A 17,328-nucleotide genomic window follows, 5' to 3' on the forward strand; every position below is an offset into this window, starting at 1 on the left:
TATTTGTATTTGCAAGTGTGCTACCACGCGCCTCCTTGTGCCAAATTTCCCCTTTCCCTTTCCCCAGCTGCGTACGAGTGATTTACTGGAGTGGGAAAAAAAAGAGAGGAAAAGCCTCGAAGTGAGTGGCGTGTCACCAACCTATTCCGCTTCCTCCTTCCTTCCTCTGCTGTACGCTCAGCTTGAAGTGGGGGCGACCGCGTAACGTGAGGAGAGAAAAAAAATCCAATATATATATAAATATATATCCTCTCCTTATTCAGATATATTGAAAAGTACCCCACCGCGTACCCCCCCCCCCCAAAAAAAAATGAAAATAACAAAAACAGAAACGCAGCCTGATACCTGTCGTACCTGGCCTTTACTTCGCTCCTTGGTCACTTTCCAGTTGTTATTTTTTGTGCCTTTCGGGGTTTTTCCCTTAAACAAAAAACCAACCGGCCCTACCCACTCCCACGTGTCGAGGGGCCTTCACCTCGCTTCCTCTCTCCTTATAATGATAACAACAACGATAATAAGCTATTGTTAATATCGTTTTTATGTTGCTTTGATTAAAGTACATCAGTCGGAGATGGAGAGCAGGCAGCGCGCGGGCGTGGGTGAGGGAGAGGGAAAAATGAGAACAAGAGATTGAAAAGGAAGGAATATTATTGCTGATGACGCAAAGGGCTAAAAACGCACTGTGCCGAAAGCACTCCGTACACGTGGATGGATGTGTGCCAAATGGGTAATCCCCATGTAAATAATTTAAGCGAGTTAACCCGTCGCTCCGGGATAGGACCTGTCGACCCACAAACGGTATTAAGCAAAAAAAAGAAGTGGTGAGGAATGGTGAAAATGATAAGCGAACAGCACTGGCGACTTCAACACCATAAATCACAGCTGCAATCGCCGACAAGCATGGAGTCTATAATGCATGCTCCACGCACTCTATGCTGTGTATGCATGTTGTACCTAATCAGCAAATTAGCGACACCTGACACTTATTTGCAGCGCATACGTGTACTTGCCGTTGCTTTCTGTTCACCACTGCCACCGCTACGACCGCTTTTAACGTTAAAACCACTATGTTACGCAACGGCCGTCTTTGGTAGTGTCATTCCCGTCAAAGGCATAATGTCAGCTGGCAATGGTGGGACGAGGCACTTTCCCGGATTTGTGCGTTCCCAGCGCCTCACTTTGAAGACAGCAACTATCATATCAAATGGGTGAAGTCTTCCCACAACATGCGCAACCAGCAGGAAATCAGCCAGCAGCACCCTCAGCTCCAGCGGTTTCGATACAACACCAAACTCCACGGTCAACGAGCCCCGCGCAAACGGGTCCAACGCTCGTGAATGCTGCGGTGTGCTTAGCACCTTCGGTCCCGTTAATGCCACCCCACCAGGCCACTGCCGCCGGTACAGTGCCCAGTAGAAGAGGGGATAAAGTGGAAGGTAAAGTGTGAGGTGGGCAGCTACCAGCAATGCTCCCTGTAACAACCATACGGCAATACATATGAGAGCAAAATACACATGGTAAACAGCCAATGTGGGGAGGAGGAAGACAATAATGGTGAAGATCACGGTTGCCACGAGGGTCTGCTCAACGGGAAAGTCATATGTATCGGTGCGGTGTCGCAGGGGGTTATGCTTCTTGCCTTGGAACTGGAGGAACAGGTTCCGGAGCATGAAACGTGCAAACCGATACGGCAAGGAGACGCTGTGGAATACCAAATATAAGTGGAGGGAGGCAATTAAGCACAGGTCCGCAACGAAGGCGAATGCACAGCTAGCACCTAACGGCGCAACGAAAATCAGCAACTTGTAGAATAAGCCTACATTGCTAAGATCCTCAACGGAGGCCCAGCTCGCCTCAAGTACAGCCTTAGCGATGCAAGATAACGTCATACTGAGGTCTCCGTTCATCTTAAGACCTGCGGGCCATCCTTCAAACCAGTCCATGTATTCCATGTGAAGGTCGTACAGGAGCCACCGGCACCAAGACACAGCCTTTGTCACCAATAAGCCGCTCCCGTGTGATAACAGCAAACTCAGAAGCATCCCACATATTGTGTCCACCGCAAAACGAACAAGGAAATCAACGACGCAGAAACGCCGCAGTGCAGGATCGTTGTGTTGAATGTGAGGTAACACAGGATGAAGACAACAGACTCTTGTATCCCCTCTTAGTAACAAAAGCCAATGGATCACCATACGGAGGCGAAATTCTAACAGAGCTGCAGTGTACGAGACGTTCCCAGGCCACTTGAGCACGAGGTGGAACACCACAAGTATTTTTGTGAGGAAACCGGTAAATCTGTTGCCGCAGTTTTTCCAGTAAGCACACAGACGTGCCGTCGCAGCGGGGCCATCTGTGGCGTTGCTAACCTTATTCTCACACAATTCTCGCAGTATCTTGCCGTATGCACTGGCCCGTAGTAACGAGCTAAGCTCCCCATAGTCAGTACTTGTGGGGAAATCAAGCCGCGGATGCAACTCCCCCCCAAATCCAGGGGTTTCCGAACCTCTAACACTTTGTGACTCAGTGCTTCCTTCGGCCGAACCTGAGCTCCCCACGGACACGCGGTCGTCCTCTGTTCTTTGCTTTGCTCCTTCCTGTTTTTCCTCCTCGTCTTGTGTCAGTGGGTCGCTGCCCACCATCCGCCTCATTTTGGTACGCGGTCCTGCTGAATGGACCATGTGCGACGGCAACAACACACCTTCTAATGTGGAATTTGCACCTTCCACGCAAATAGGCTGCATTTTGCCTTCTACCAACTTCACTAAGTCGCCGCGATCGTGCCTGGCCACCGCACTGAAGGCAGTTGACGTAACGGCATAAGATACAGTGGGATCACTTCGCAAGACGTGAAGGTGGCATGGCTGCACGGGGGACCCGCAGCAGTACAGTTGATGTAGTAGTGGACCCTCATTCAGTTCCAGCCATAACTCTGCATGGCTATGCTGTGAACGAACCCACGCGTCTGCATATTCACTCTTGTCCAGTGTTGCTTGTTTGCTGTGCATCCAGCCCAGTATTAGCAGCGATGTTGCACTGGGGACGTCCTTGTGCTGCTTCCGATGGGCAGTAGCGCGAATGTCTCCTTCGCTTTCCTTTAACTTGTTGAGAGCCGCTGTCGCGTTCTCAACACGCGGATCGTGCACAACTGCGACCACAATGACGAGTAGTCCATGCGGGTTCCACCCAATCAACCACCCACCACGTTCCTGCTCCTTGCGAAACGGCCACATTATTATGCATGTGTTGGTTACCATCATCAGAAAGCCGCACCAAAGTCGGGATCGAATTTTATAGCAGCTTCCACTCGCGTCTTTTACACTCCCGTGCCCACTGCAGCGCTTTCCCTCGGTTGTTCTTATCCAACAAACTCTCCTGCACGTCCTTTTACTGACGGCAGCCCCTCCACTGCGTTGGACTTAGGGCGAAGGCCTCGCGTCGTGCCCTTTCCCGCGGCTTTGGGGCTCAACGTTCTATTGGATAAACACCACTTCGGTTATCTAAACCTTCGGATGCAGAGAAAAAAGAAAATTAGGATCACTGAACAGAAACAGAAACACCAAAGCCGTTAAGAGTAAAAATTCCAAAAATGTTTCAGCTCTATAGCTTTCGTGTTCATTATATGCTGCACAAGAGGTACACCCCTTCTCGTGCCTGGCGATTCGACGCAAACGAAATTTGCGACATGCTCTGGCAACAGCCAAAACATCTGTTACCGACATTCTGCTCGACGATCTCTCTCCTAAACCAGAGGGCTTGTCGCGACATTCCCCTTCTTTGTTTCGTGATGTATTTCAATCGTACGACCTTCTCCGTAAGAGCGCCTAAGGAAGGTGTGTGCGTGGGAGAGTGCAGTTCCGTTGCTTGCTATTTCACGGCACTATACTTGACGCATTGAAAGGATATTGCATATCTGTCCACAGGCTGGTGCGAGCCACCTGGCCGCTTGCTTACGGCCATCGACGCGCCATCAGTACCCCGCGAAGTTGTAATTTAGGATATTTAACTCACTTACAAGTACCCCCAACGGCTAAAGCGGCATACGCACCGAAGCATACAAAAAGGTAAGAGAAATGCCGACCAGTGCGCCTGCGGAGAGGTGGCGACAAGATGTGGTCAACGGAGGCTTACCGCTCCGGAAAGGTGTGCCGGTTCACGACACCAGCTTCATCACCAAACGCAACGGCACACATTCCTTTCCCTCACCGTGCACTCCGCACATCCTAAATAACGCTTAGGGTACAACTTCATCTCCATCCCTTCCATCTCCTCCGTCCCCGTTACCTCCTTCTTCCATCTCCCCATGGTTCTCTTCCCGCTGCTCCCCCACCTCATATTCTTCTGCCAACCCTTGTCCTTCCTCCACCTCCTCTTCCTCCCCTTCCTCCACCTTCTCAGCCTCTTGCCCTTCCTCCACTTCTTCTTCCTCCGCTATTCCCCCGTTTTCTTCACAGACATCCTCCTGTGCGTCCACAACTTCGTCATCTTCGAGACACTGCAATTGGTACTCGGCGAGGTCGACTTCCTCCTGCAACTTTTCTAATTGCTGCCGAAGTTGAGCAAGTTGTTCCCCTGCTTTTTGTGTCTCCAGCTCCAGAGGTGTGGGATCATGTCCCTGCTTTGTTATAGTTTCTAATGAAACCCTCAGCTTTTGAAGTTCTTTCCGCGCGACTACCAGCTGACCACCGGCCATCTCTGGACTCTGTTGTTTACACCATTCAAGATCTTCCAACAGCTGGGCACGAACCGCTTCGGCCGCTGTGTGCTCCTTCAGTAGCTGCTCTGCGTGACTTGCAGACTGTGATTGCAAAGACTCACAAAGAGTACGGAGTGAGGGAAGCTGCCGTACCGAGCGCTTCGTGTCCACCAGGCGCAGCCGTGCTTCTTCAAGCAGAATCGTAATGTCTTCCGCATACCCACTCATCAGGGGTACGCCCACCTTTCCGTGAAGAAGGCGCTCGCCCGCCACCGTTAGGCGGACGAGAAATGCAACGTCCCTTTGCAGTTGCCTCTCATCCTTGTACAAGTTTGAGAGATCCCAGAGGCGTGTGTTGATTGATTTCACGAGTTCCTCTGTGCTCCTAGCGAAGACATCGACAAAGCGCCCCAATATATCCGGTTCTTCCACTTCGATATTGTTTGCAGCACTTTCGACCTCCTCCTCCTCTTCTCTGACTGCTTCTTCATTCACACGGGCGTTCCCCTCTTGGTGGGTTGTATGTTTTCCCACAGCACTTGTTGTTGTTGATCGCAATTTCCCAGCTATAGAAGCAAACTTTCCATTTCCAGAAGTGGCCAAGAGCTGCACCAGAGAAACACCTTTGATGCGCTGCTGGAGGCGCGCGTTTTCAGCAATGAGGGTCACGATTGAGGCATGTTGTGTAGCGGACTTCACTTCGTATTGCAGAAGTCTCTCTTCTTGCTCTGGTGACGGTGGGCAAGCCATGGAACCCCTTAGTACTTCTGTGACAAGATGTTTGTTGAGTTCGGCGGATCTCTGACAAAGCGCAGCGCAGGAGTGTTGCAGTAGGCATCTGCGCCCCTCCTCCGCGGCTCGCGCGCCAAGAAAGAAGCATTCGCCCCCCACCACAGAGCGCGTTGAGAGGAGCAACTTCTTCAGTAGTTTTCGCAACGAGACCAACTCCCGGTACAAAGCACTTCTCAGTTTCTGCAAGTCCTCATAGCGTTGCATGGCACTCCGCAGGAAGCCTTGCGACACCTTCGGCACCTTAACATCCGAAGCGGACGCAAGTAAAGTTGCGACAGCGATCTCCTCTTGATGCAAACGTTTTTGCTGGCGTTGCTGTTGGGAAAGGAGTTGTTCCTCTGCTGCTGTAGGGTTTTGCGCGGCTAAGTGGTCAATCATCTGCTCCTCTGCGATGAGAAGAGAACGCTCCGCCCCCCAGAGGGAATATTGGTTCCATCTCGCCATGAGCTCCGGCACACACCTTTCGATTTCGTGTTGTCTACTGCACAATGCATCACTTGTTTCACACACTTGCTGCAACTTGTTACTCAGCGCTGACAGAGCCGGTGCCGCTGGGCCGATCAGCTCTGGGGGGACCTTTTGCAGTGCCTTCTCCATCTCTTCGAATCGGCGCCTCCCTTTATCTACAAATTGTTTGGTGGGTACTGTGCCGCCTGAGGTCTCGGTTGCCAGTGGTGGGGTCCAGCTACATCCTTCCGGATTCATCGCCCTTGTCCTCGCTCCTGCACACTTCAGCCAATGAGACCGGGTTCCGAGGCGTGCAAGACGTTCCGCGTTGCCGTACAGCTCCATCATTTGTGCACACTGACTTGGCTGCAGAGGGCAGTATGGAGGATTTGTTGCTGTTGTTGTTGATGATGAGGATGGCGCAGCTGCAGCTGCAGCTGTTGTTGGTTTTGTTCGTTTCCCCTGAAGTCCCGCCAGAAGTGCACGGAGGTGACTCATGCAACCACGGAGGGCCTCCCGTTCTGCAGTCTTCAGAGTCATTTGGAACCGTTGTGCACAAGCGGAATTCCTTCGCCCGGACTCCAGTGCCGCCACACGGTTGAGAAGTTCTCCATATGTTTCATCCGCTTCATCCACATCATCGACCGCTTCCACGGAGTAGCCGATGAACGGTTCCCCTTCTGTGCATCCCTCCGCATCTTCCTCGAGGCGCGGTTCCTTTTCTGGTGGTTCATGAGTTGCTACTTCATGCTTAGAGTCTGGTTCCTGTAAGTTGTCTTCCCGCGGGCGCTTTTTCTGAGCATTTGTCACTTCGCTACTGAGGCCTTGCAACTCGCCCTCACGCTCCTCCACTAGCGGGTTGTCATCAAATTGAGAAAGCATGGTACTGAAGTGCTCCTTCTCTCAACTAAAAGTTCTGTACCTTTGGAAAAAAAAATTAAAATAAAATAAGAAAAAGACATCACCACGACAACACCAGTAGCAAAAGGAAGGAAGGGGGAAAAAGGCAAAGATGAGGGGTTGTTCCACTCCATCCTTCTCCTCCCTTCTCCCCCCCCCACACACACAGGAGATATTTTTATGTGTATCTCTGTGCTGACGAGAGCAAGTGAGCAGCCGGTGGCAGCATCGGTCAAGGATCAAGGAAGAAGGATTGCGACTGGAAAAAGATGGCGGGTTTGGCTGATTGGTTGGTTGTGTGTGTGTGTGTGTGTGTGTGTGTGTGCGTGCGTTGTGTGTTGTGTATGTATTTGTGTGTAGTTGCTGCACAAAAAGGAAGGAGGAGGGGAGGGGGAAAAGAGGTAGAAAAACACAAAACAAAACAATAACGTAGAAGCAAGTTATGCTTCACAACACACACACCGACCCCTACCTCCCGGGAGGATTTTCTGTTTTCCTCCATTTCAACTTCCACACCCCATTGATTCAATGCTTGCAAATGTGACGACACGCACATGCACAAGTCTGCGGGTAACACAAGTGTGCGTGTGCATGTGTGTGTATATATGGGGTTCAGATACAAACAAGGGGGGACCAAAGTAAAGTAAAGAAAATAATAATAACAATAATAACAAAAAGAAAGAAACCGAGCGTGGGCATGTATTTTTTTTTCCCTTTGCGGAGTGTGCGCGTGCATAGGGAAGAGGGGATGGAGGTGGTAATACATTGATGTGCTGGGTGGCACATTTACTGAATTATGCGGTTACAAATATTTTCTTCACATATATACATATTTATTTAATAGTCCACCTTCCTATTCCTTTTCTTTCTCCTCGTTTTCTTTTTTTCTTTTCTTAATTTTCGAGGAAAGAAGTCATTTGTTTCACGTTGTACACATTCTCGTCATTTAAAAACAAACACGCACGTCAATATATGTAAATATAAATGTATTTGAAGCTTGTGCGTGTGTGAGGAAGAGAGAGCAGTGGTGACACATACGTAATGGTAAAGGGCAATCACGCACGCCATTAACATATACATTGAAGAGTAACAAAGCAAAACAAAACAAAAAAAAGGAAAAAATGGAGTGTGGGAAAATGTTTTATTTTTATTTTTAATTTATTTTTATGTTCCTCCCCCCTACTTCATTTCGATATTTCTTCCTCTTCTTTTTCACTTGCGCTGATGGTAGTCAGGCACCTTTATCACGTACCACCCCCATAAGAGCACACGCGCACACAAAAAAAAAAAAGGGAGAAGAAAAGAAGCCGCTTCCCCGAATAACACACAACAGGAAAAAAAGAGGGGGGAATTAAAGAAGAATAAGAAAAAAAAAAAAGGAGTTGTTGAAGCGGAAACAGTAACAACCGGCAGTCAATCGTACGGAATAAAACAAGAAGAAGGGGGAAAAAAAAACTTCAGAAGAAGTGATGTTTGCCTTTGGGTCTAAGAGCGGTAGCTATAACCCCATTTTCTAAGAGAAAATACCAACTTGCTTTCGCGGCTTCTTGCAGAAGTATATGAACAACATATCAACGCAAATACATGTAAACATATAAACAAACGTGTCTGAAATGTAAAGCAACCCATCAAAATAGAGGAACAAACAAGCAGAATACCTGGAGACAACAATAACAATAACATTAATAATAATAATAATAGTAGCGATGATGATGATGATGATAAAGGGGAATATAGCGTACAGCTCGAAGCATTTTTTTTTAAAAAAAAAACCGCAAGCAAACGAAAAAGGGTACGCAATAAACCAAACGACAACCGCGGAAGTCACAGAGCAGTCAACAAGAAAATGATTAAGAAATCGGAGGAAAAAACAAGAAGACGAAAAACAAAAACAAAAACAAAAACAAAAAACAACAAACAATCACAAGTAAGAAGTTTGAGGAATACCGGGATTCCACAGAGCCGCACTACACACAAACACAAACACGAACACACAAAATATTGACCAAACGCCTGTTGGAGGGAGACGAAGAAAAATAATAGCGGGGAAAACAGATTTCGTCGCAGTCATGTTTAGCGGCGGGTCCGGGCCCTCCATCGACCGCATTTATCTTTTTTTTAATTTTTATTTTTAACTTCACTTCATTTCATTTCCGTTTTTGTTTTTATCGTCTCCTTCCCTATGTACTTTCCTTTTCCCCCAACTTATTATTATTATCATCCTTTTTTTTTTTACTTATTATCAATATTATTCTCTATTGGCACAATTTCACAAACACATACACCACGAAGAAAGTGAAACATTACATTTTACATCACCAAATAAAACTCGGAAAAGGGAGACGAGATGATAATAAAACAGAGTAAAAAACAACAACAACAACAACAACATGGGAAGGAGGAGGAAAGGCAATCAAACACACACAAACACAAACACACACACACACACACACACGAAGAAAAAAACAAAAAAGTGACAAGGAAAAATTATGAGTTAGGCTCCAACACCAAATCAAATAAAGTCAAAAGTCAAGTCAAAAGCATGAAAGCAACAGCGATAACTGCAATAATGCTGTGCAAGAAAAGGAAGAGAACGAAAAGAAGGGGAGCACAATCAACATACTCATAAAGGCGAAATCGCCGGTTGCTGCTTTTTGTTATTATTGTCGTTGCTTGGATGAAAGAAAGTAAGAAAGAAAAACCAAAACAAAACCAACCACAGAAAAGAAAAAAGAAAAAAAAAAGGAAAAAAAAAGCGTACACGCAAGGGAAGGAGAAGGAAGAAAAACCCAATCCAAATTTCGAAAAAAAAAGATATCACCTGGAAAGATATAATATCGTGGCGACCACTTGCACTTACGGAACACAGGGGGAGGGTGAAGCAGATGTGATTCGATATACGTTAATATATATATATATATATATATATATATATAAATATGCGTGTTTTCCCTCCGACCATTCTGTCTCCTCTCCCTTCGAAACCCCAATCGATGCCAGATGCATGCATACTTATTTAAGATGAATAGTCATAATAACAATAGTAATGACAACAACAACAACAATAAATATTTAAGTATACCCTAACTATATAGTGATTATATATATATATATATTCAAACGTGCATACTCTCTCTCTCTCTCCCTCACACACAAACACACACACGCACACGCATTTATAACCGTGAACAAATAGAAGATAGAAGGGAAGGAAAGTGCTGGAAGGAATACGTGATGCGGCTGAACATAAATACTTTACTTAACTTTCCTTTCCCTTTCACCTTCCGTGCAGCGTTACATTCCATGTGCGTGATAAAGTTGAAAAATAAACCGAAAGCAAACGCAAACACACACTACAGCCACTTGCATATATATATAGATATATCTATATATATATATATGCAAGTGTGCGTATGGTTGCTTCCCATTTATTCACATTATTCATACGTATTCCCTCTTATTTTCACCTTCCCACATTGCACGGTTGGGGTTCCAACTGAGTAACGCATGTGAAGTGACAACAGCAGTGAGAAAAAATGAATATAGAGAACGAAAACGGAACCAACAACAAGAAAAAAAAAAGAAGCGAGAAAAGTGTTCGGTGGAGGAGTCTCTCACCCCAACATCATTAGTAATAATAGTAATAAAAACAATAAATGGACTAAATCTGGGGAAAGTTACGAAAAAGGACAAGTTGCCACCTGACCAATGACCGACACCACCACAGCATTTAAGAAAAAAAAAGAAAGAAAACAACTCTACACGAGGATGAAAAGAAACACAAAACACGAAAGCAACACGAAAATGACTGTCAAAGATACGGGCGCACGCCTGTACACAACATAGAGCAAGGTAACGGAACGTAATGCCACTTCCACAGGGTTCAAATGTGACGACCGTTGCAACGAAAAAAAAGCGGAAAAAGACTAAAAAGAAACAACAACTATACATTGGAAACATAACACGAATAAACCGCAAAACACACATACACACACCTAAAAGGGAAATATCATCTCATCTTATTTCATTTCACTCACTTACTTTTCATTTAACTTTTCACTCCGTTTTGCGACTGTAATGACGATGATACCACGAGCCCCTCAAAGATACGGACGTACGGGCTCACAGATATGTTTGAAATACATTCTTTTTATTTTAATAAGTGCCCTTTCCCCCCTTATCTCTTCGTTCCCCTTTCCCTTTCATCTTTTGTTGGTTTCCTCCATTTTATATAACGTTTCGTCCTATTTTCCCCTTTTTTAGTCACTCACTCAACCACACACTCACCCTCTCCCTACCCTTCATTCTTTCATCCGCACCTTTCATCTTTCCACTCCCTTCTACCACCGGCGAGCGCCACATCATATATATATATATATATATATATAAAGTAAGAAAAGAAACAGCGGCCGCAACAGCGATTTAGACTGACCACCATTCGCTCGCTTGCTTTCAACATCAATATTTCGTTTTCCTCACTCCTCACTTATTATTTCATTGCCATTTCGGTTCATTGTATGTATATGTATATGTAAATATAAATATAATTTTCTTTTTTTTTTGCTTTTAGTCTGTTAAGCATACGAAACACACAGAACACACGCACACAAACACACACCTAACGCAACTGCCGTATCAAAACTTTGGAAAGCGTGTGGAGGCAAAAATTGCGTTGTCTTCAAGCGCCTTCTTTGCTAATTGTTTCCGATGGGGAATCTTTCCTAAAAGGATGGGCCTATGACGCGGCCGCTCTGGCTTTTCCGCTGGTTTCGGCTCGTCTCCCTCCGTCGTACCGGCATCTGCTTCCGCCCCTACTTCCCCATCCGCATTGGCAGGTGCCACCGCCCTTGTAGCACCAGTTTCTGTCTCCCCCGTTTTATTATCCTCCTTGTCGCTTGCATCACTTATAGCAATTTCCTCTTCTTCATTCCAACTGATGCTCGGCGGCCGCTCCCGCCTCTTGACGAGCCCCCGGTTCCGGTTCGCGTTAAACCACGGGAGGCTGCGCATTCCGGGGAAGTCAATGCTATACGTGAAGGTTTCCGACCCGCTGCTCGCATCACTGGCATCCGCCGCTCCCGGTGAATCATCGCAAGATACCCATTGCCCATTTGCCATGGCCTTCGGTGAACTCTTCCGTATGGCGTCCTCACCATCTACAGCGCCGAGACGCTTTCCACTAAGCGACTCTGCTAGTTGACCGCTGTTCTTCCTCAGAGGTTTTATATCGTCGCAACCGACACCCGCCAGATCGGCTTTCTTAGGCAGCGCCTGTGGGATATATTTGGAGGGGAGGAGACAACCAGTCTTCGGCTGGGGCAAAGGTTTAAGCACCACTGGTGCCTTTCTAACAAACATCTCAAATCCAGTCTGAAGTGTCGCGTCGTTACCGCCATTTGATGATGTTTGGGTATTGTCCTTTACTCCTGCAGAATTTTGGACCCGCCCCGGCGTATTACCTTTGCTCGAATTCGAACTTTTGCGGGAAGGCGTCCCTTGCGATCCTCTACTATGATCCTTTTTGTCATAGTTTTTGACGACAGCCCCTCCCATTGTGCAGCACCCTGTAAAAGGGGATACAGTATCCTTTTACAAATTGCAGCAGGTGCGTAACGGTCTATATCAATGCCACTACGGCGAGGCAAATAGTAATACAATACTTGTGCTAGAAGCCCGCTCACCTAAGGGCTTTTTCTCTTTTTTCCCCTTTCTTACAGTGTACTTTCACCCACAACTTCCTTCCTTCCTTTTTTCTTTTCTTTTTTGCTGCGTGTGCGCGTGCTAACTGTTTTGCTCTTCTTTCCTTATCTCCCCTTTCCACTATTCCGTCGCTTACTTTGCCCAAGCACGGTTAGGCAGTTACCCACACTGACGCAACGCCTTTTCCGTACGTGTACGCCTATGTATATATACGTGTATATATATATATTTATATTTATTTATATATATATGTATATATGTGCCTGTGAGCCCTTCCTCAACCGAGTGAATAGTTCCCCAGGACGTTGAGGAAGGCTGGAGGTGCCACGGCGTTAACCAACCAAACAACCCCCCAAAAAAACAATAGCAAAAAGCGCCTCAAAACGCGGAAAGAAAGTCGGCACCCCAAACCAATCGGTATGCCTCCGTTCTTCTCACCGCACACACACACACACACACCAACACTATTCCTTTGTTATTTTCCTCCCTTTTGTTTTCCTTATATATATATATATTTTTTTTTTTTTTTGTCTTTTACGGTTACTTTAGACTCGCGAGTGAACGCCAGCTGCTGTTGTTTTTGTTTGCTTGTGACTAGAGACTGTCGATGTGCACGTTTTAAAAAATTTACCACTGGTCCTATACGGAGGGGGTTTCAACAGTCCTTCCACAATGCTCTTTTCTTCCTATTCCCTCCCGTCGTTGCTCTTGTTACAATGGCAACAATGCTAACCAGTACTCCACAGCTGGAGGGCGTCAAACAACTGAGGATTGTGACAGAAAAGAAGGAGAGGGGGAAAACAACAAAGAAGACATAGGAACAGAAAGGTAGAGGTTAATCAGGGAGACACATACACACACAGAGATTCATACAAACTTGCGTTGGAATAAAATTGGAAAGAGCACAGAGAGACATTCACTTAAAATGGGGCAACAACTTTAATCCCGTAGCAATGGGATGTGGATTTGCAGACGCGTAAGGGGGGGGGGCACAACAGGGAGGTTACGTGTTCAATCGCGCCCTAATTTGCGTGAAGTTAGCCGTTTAATCGGGAAAGATACACCCTCTCTGACGCACAGGAACGAGGGGAAATCAAATTTAGAAAAACATTCAGCGTTAAACAAACAAACAGCATCTGCACATAACCTTCTTAAGTTCTTGCACCGTATTTAGGCATGATCTCCGCTTACACCACCGCTATACGAGGATACTCCACCTTGACAGTTTAGTCCACACTTGAACTCCATCTACAGGGCATGTGCCCCCAGAAGTTGGTTGTCTCTGTTGCTTAAACGTGCCATACTCTTCAATCCTGATTCACTTCATTTCATTACATTACCTTCGTTCCTTCCGTCCCCAGATTCATGCTACTGAGTTTGCGCTGCAGCTGCCGAGCGAACTTTGTAGTCTTCCTCCATTGCACTATTCAGCTCGCGCACAAGCTCACGGTACCGGCGGGCTGTAGCCTCTGCAGCGGTATATTCCTCCATCGTTTTCAGAGGAACGCTGTGCCCAAGCTGTTGCGTGAATTCATCTCCAAGAGCCTGCTGTGCATGAACCATCCACTGTATAAAGAGCGTAACCTCGCATACGTCGTCGATAGGACTCATATAGTTGTCACCTTCATCCACACCTCCCTCAACATCCTCATCTTTATCATCGCTATCAAGAGTGCAGTCATCAACATTCGAACCACCGTCACTGAAGTCATCTATTCCAAGCACATCTTCATCCTCCACATCGATTTCTTCCGCTTCCTCGGACTCAACTCCGAGGCGTATGTTTGTTATTTTCTCCTCGCTTATGCGACATCGAGGTACGAGTTGTGTGTGATTGGTGAAAATGCAGTGCTGAATCAATGCCACCGTTTGTCGAAGATATGGTTGGAACGAGGTTAAATTAATGCTACTCTGGAAGGTTACACAAGAGGTCGATGTAAGGTATTGTAGAAGGGAAATGAGCCCTAGTGCAAGAACCTTGCGCGTGAGGAGCGATAGATTCTCAACAACTTCTTCATCCGCATTCTTTCCACCGCTCCTGCGTTTCTTCTTCCCCTTCGTTTTCTGTGGTGGATCTATCGCTGCACGGAAGAAGTTGAACAAGGAGTCGAAGAACTGAGAGTAGGCACCATTCTCCATAATGATGTGAAGTGTGGCCGCGGCGTTATAGTAGAAGGCGTCCATCACTGCCACCACGATCCAAACGCGCAGTCGCACCTCCCCCTCGTGAGCGTTTTTGTCCGCCAGGGCACGAAGTAGCAGCAAAACAAAGCGAGGCAGGTAAGCATCAAACAGGCCGGGTAACGCCTCACAGTGTTTTGACTGATGGAGCAGTGCCTCAACAAGTTGTGGCACACCCACTTTGTCGCTCACACCACACACGGCTTGAAAAAGAATTTTTTCGCACGCCCCAAACGTTGCTTCCATCAGGGCAGTATTCTGAACGTACTCTGCTGTTTCGTTCGATATGTAGTTGTCCAACACTTCTTCAATTAATCCAAAAAAGTCTACCCCGATGCCTGAGTCGATGGACTTGAATAGCAACGGAAGCAAGTCCCAACACTCGCGTGTGATGGGCTTCGCATTGTTGACCACGATCAGCCATATTCCAAGTGTCTTCTCCATGAATTCATAGTTATCTGGTCTTTCCATTACTGCCCTTATCAACCGCACAACATCAGGCATTATACTCTTGAATACCTCTGAATCGTTGGCAGAAGCCTCCAGCACATTTTCCAGCGCGTCGAGCAACGCGCAGGCACTCATATCTGCGCTCCAATAGTCTTGCAGAGCATTTTCATCCATTGCTTCTTCTTGGTGCGCCATATCGAATGCAGTTGCTAGAAAAACATTCACAAGCGCTGCGCCGAGTTTGTGAAGCACCGGTTTCAGCTCTGGTGAGAAGTTTTCAACGAGGAACAACAACATCGTGGGCACAAGGGTTGTATGGACTCGGTTAAGGAAACCCAAGCACTCTTCAACGAGCGGGACAAGGACGTTCTTTATATACGGCCAGACCCGCTTCATTTCAACCAAGGAACACATGACGTCGATTACGCCCAACCGAATACGGGCATCAGGATCCTGCAGAAGGGAGGAAAGAAGTTGGAAGAATGAATCAAAATCCTCGGTTCGCATTGGCGCCCTGACGTAGCGCTGATAAGTCGCTGTGGCCTTAAACCGCAAAGGAATGCAGAAGGCGGTGGGAAGCATACGCGGTGCAACAAACGAAACAAGAAACTGAGCAACTTGCGTGTTCCACACCTCACGGTCACTTCGAAGATACTTCCGAAGCGCCGAGAAGAGATGTAGAAACCCAAAGGTCTGAGGGAACGTCTCCGATGTGTCTTCTCTGGAAAGACCAACGGTAATCACGTTCAACATTTGTGGCAGCAGGTTCTCCTGGTAGTCCTTATTCCCCTTAATGAAAGCTACTATTGTATTAGATGCTGTGACGCGCGTGGACACCTCACCGTCCTCGAAGGTCCCCTCCAACATGTACTGAGCAAAGTCAGAGATATCGTCAGCGTTTGCGAAGACAGCCTCATCCTCTTCATTGCAGCAAAGATAAGGAAATAACGAGGATTCCACCACCTGCAATAGTCGGGGAAGGAGACACTTTCGATAGAGATTCTCATCAAATGTGCACAGCTTCAAATAACGCATGGCGGCGATGTCGGTGCTTTGGTGCTGACTTCGCGCCTTTGACGTCGCCGAGTACTCTAACCAGCGTAGCCAAACCTCGAGAAATGCCTGTGCATGTGTTTCTAGGAAGTGCTTGGCCACAGGTTGGGGGCTCTTCTTTTTCGTTGCATCATTCATTATGGAGTAGGATATCATGGCAATTCGCTTGACGCAACGAACATAGGATTCGTAAACCTTCTGCGAGCCCCCCGCTGCGGCGTCGTTAGCAGCCGCAAAATGACGTTCAGGGTAAGTGACCATGGTGCTGAACCAATCGTCAAAAACATTGGCCGGAATGTTATGATCACGCTTCACTTGTAACACTGCCTCGACGACGCATTCCATAATTTTTAATACCATATGGTCCACTTGAAAATCCCCGTAGGACAGGAAGGGGGTCAATGCAGTGATGAGGGCGCTGCAGACCTCCAACTTGTCCCCCATGGGCACAAGGTTGGGTGTCTTGTAGCGCTTCACAAACACATACAACAGTCTCAAGGAGGCAATTGAACGGTCTGCGGTAATCCCGTCTCTGCTGCATATAATTTCCGGCATCAGCTTATGTACGTAATTCCACTGAAATAGACTAATAAGCGTGCTGATGCACGTGCAAATAACCTTCTGGTGGGTTTGCGGTACTCGGAAGATGCCATCATACAACAACAGCTGTATGTCGGCAACAGCTTGAGCGATGTCACCGTCCGCTTTGTCATCAATTTTATTAACAATATAGTTCTTCGCGTAAATAAGGGCTGATAGACTTTGTTCCGCCGGTAACGCCGGGTCTGTCCCAGCGCGGATCAAAGTCACCAAATGGAACGGACCTTGCGGGGACTCCAAGGCTTGCTCCAACTGGTCCGTGGCCGCCGTGCGCTCCTCCTTTGCACCACCGTATGCAACCGATAAGAGTTGTAGGATATTCATTTGGCGAACCTTTACAAACGCAAACACACCTACTGCTCGAAGTGGTGGGAAAAATAAATAGGAAGGAGGAGGTGAAAGGCATGTGAGGTCACGAATCAAAAGACGAGGTAACTGCGGAGTTCTTTGGGGCGTCCGCTGCCTTACTTCTTACCATTTTTTTTGTTTTTGTGACTACATTACAGCCC

At 47.0% G+C, this 17,328-nt stretch overlaps 9 protein-coding genes across 9 annotated transcripts; 3 read left to right on the plus strand and 6 right to left on the minus strand.

Moving 5' to 3' along the window:
* Positions 1-1,070: 1,070 nt before the first annotated feature.
* TbgDal_III5040 (N-acetylglucosaminyltransferase, putative) lies at positions 1,071-3,260 on the minus strand (the record flags this gene model as incomplete). Its single annotated transcript, XM_011774150.1, has 1 exon — positions 1,071-3,260. The coding sequence occupies one exon, from the start codon at positions 3,258-3,260 to the stop codon at positions 1,071-1,073; it is 2,190 nt and encodes a 729-aa protein (XP_011772452.1).
* A 329-nt stretch (positions 3,261-3,589) lies between these two features.
* On the plus strand, positions 3,590-3,898 carry TbgDal_III5050 (hypothetical protein, unlikely; the record flags this gene model as incomplete). The annotated part of the gene is made up of 1 exon (XM_011774151.1): positions 3,590-3,898. The coding sequence occupies one exon, from the start codon at positions 3,590-3,592 to the stop codon at positions 3,896-3,898; it is 309 nt and encodes a 102-aa protein (XP_011772453.1).
* A 336-nt stretch (positions 3,899-4,234) lies between these two features.
* TbgDal_III5060 (hypothetical protein, conserved) lies at positions 4,235-6,817 on the minus strand (the record flags this gene model as incomplete). The annotated part of the gene is made up of 1 exon (XM_011774152.1): positions 4,235-6,817. One exon carries the CDS (start codon positions 6,815-6,817, stop codon positions 4,235-4,237), a length of 2,583 nt encoding a protein of 860 aa, XP_011772454.1.
* Positions 6,818-7,067: 250 nt separating this feature from the next.
* Positions 7,068-7,601, minus strand: TbgDal_III5070 (T. brucei spp.-specific protein; the record flags this gene model as incomplete). The annotated part of the gene is made up of 1 exon (XM_011774153.1): positions 7,068-7,601. One exon carries the CDS (start codon positions 7,599-7,601, stop codon positions 7,068-7,070), a length of 534 nt encoding a protein of 177 aa, XP_011772455.1.
* A 1,911-nt stretch (positions 7,602-9,512) lies between these two features.
* On the plus strand, positions 9,513-9,860 carry TbgDal_III5080 (hypothetical protein, unlikely; the record flags this gene model as incomplete). The annotated part of the gene is made up of 1 exon (XM_011774154.1): positions 9,513-9,860. One exon carries the CDS (start codon positions 9,513-9,515, stop codon positions 9,858-9,860), a length of 348 nt encoding a protein of 115 aa, XP_011772456.1.
* Positions 9,861-10,276: 416 nt separating this feature from the next.
* TbgDal_III5090 (hypothetical protein) lies at positions 10,277-10,822 on the minus strand (the record flags this gene model as incomplete). Its single annotated transcript, XM_011774155.1, has 1 exon — positions 10,277-10,822. The coding sequence occupies one exon, from the start codon at positions 10,820-10,822 to the stop codon at positions 10,277-10,279; it is 546 nt and encodes a 181-aa protein (XP_011772457.1).
* Positions 10,823-11,470: 648 nt separating this feature from the next.
* Positions 11,471-12,388, minus strand: TbgDal_III5100 (hypothetical protein, conserved; the record flags this gene model as incomplete). The annotated part of the gene is made up of 1 exon (XM_011774156.1): positions 11,471-12,388. The coding sequence occupies one exon, from the start codon at positions 12,386-12,388 to the stop codon at positions 11,471-11,473; it is 918 nt and encodes a 305-aa protein (XP_011772458.1).
* Positions 12,389-12,954: 566 nt separating this feature from the next.
* TbgDal_III5110 (hypothetical protein, unlikely) lies at positions 12,955-13,353 on the plus strand (the record flags this gene model as incomplete). Its single annotated transcript, XM_011774157.1, has 1 exon — positions 12,955-13,353. The coding sequence occupies one exon, from the start codon at positions 12,955-12,957 to the stop codon at positions 13,351-13,353; it is 399 nt and encodes a 132-aa protein (XP_011772459.1).
* A 550-nt stretch (positions 13,354-13,903) lies between these two features.
* On the minus strand, positions 13,904-17,143 carry TbgDal_III5120 (hypothetical protein, conserved; the record flags this gene model as incomplete). Its single annotated transcript, XM_011774158.1, has 1 exon — positions 13,904-17,143. The coding sequence occupies one exon, from the start codon at positions 17,141-17,143 to the stop codon at positions 13,904-13,906; it is 3,240 nt and encodes a 1,079-aa protein (XP_011772460.1).
* Between the last annotated feature and the right edge of the window lie 185 nt (positions 17,144-17,328).

The sequence above is a fragment of the Trypanosoma brucei genome, chromosome 3, assembly GCF_000210295.1.
Source record: "Trypanosoma brucei gambiense DAL972 chromosome 3, complete sequence".
NCBI classification, from domain to species: Eukaryota; Euglenozoa; class Kinetoplastea; order Trypanosomatida; family Trypanosomatidae; genus Trypanosoma; species Trypanosoma brucei.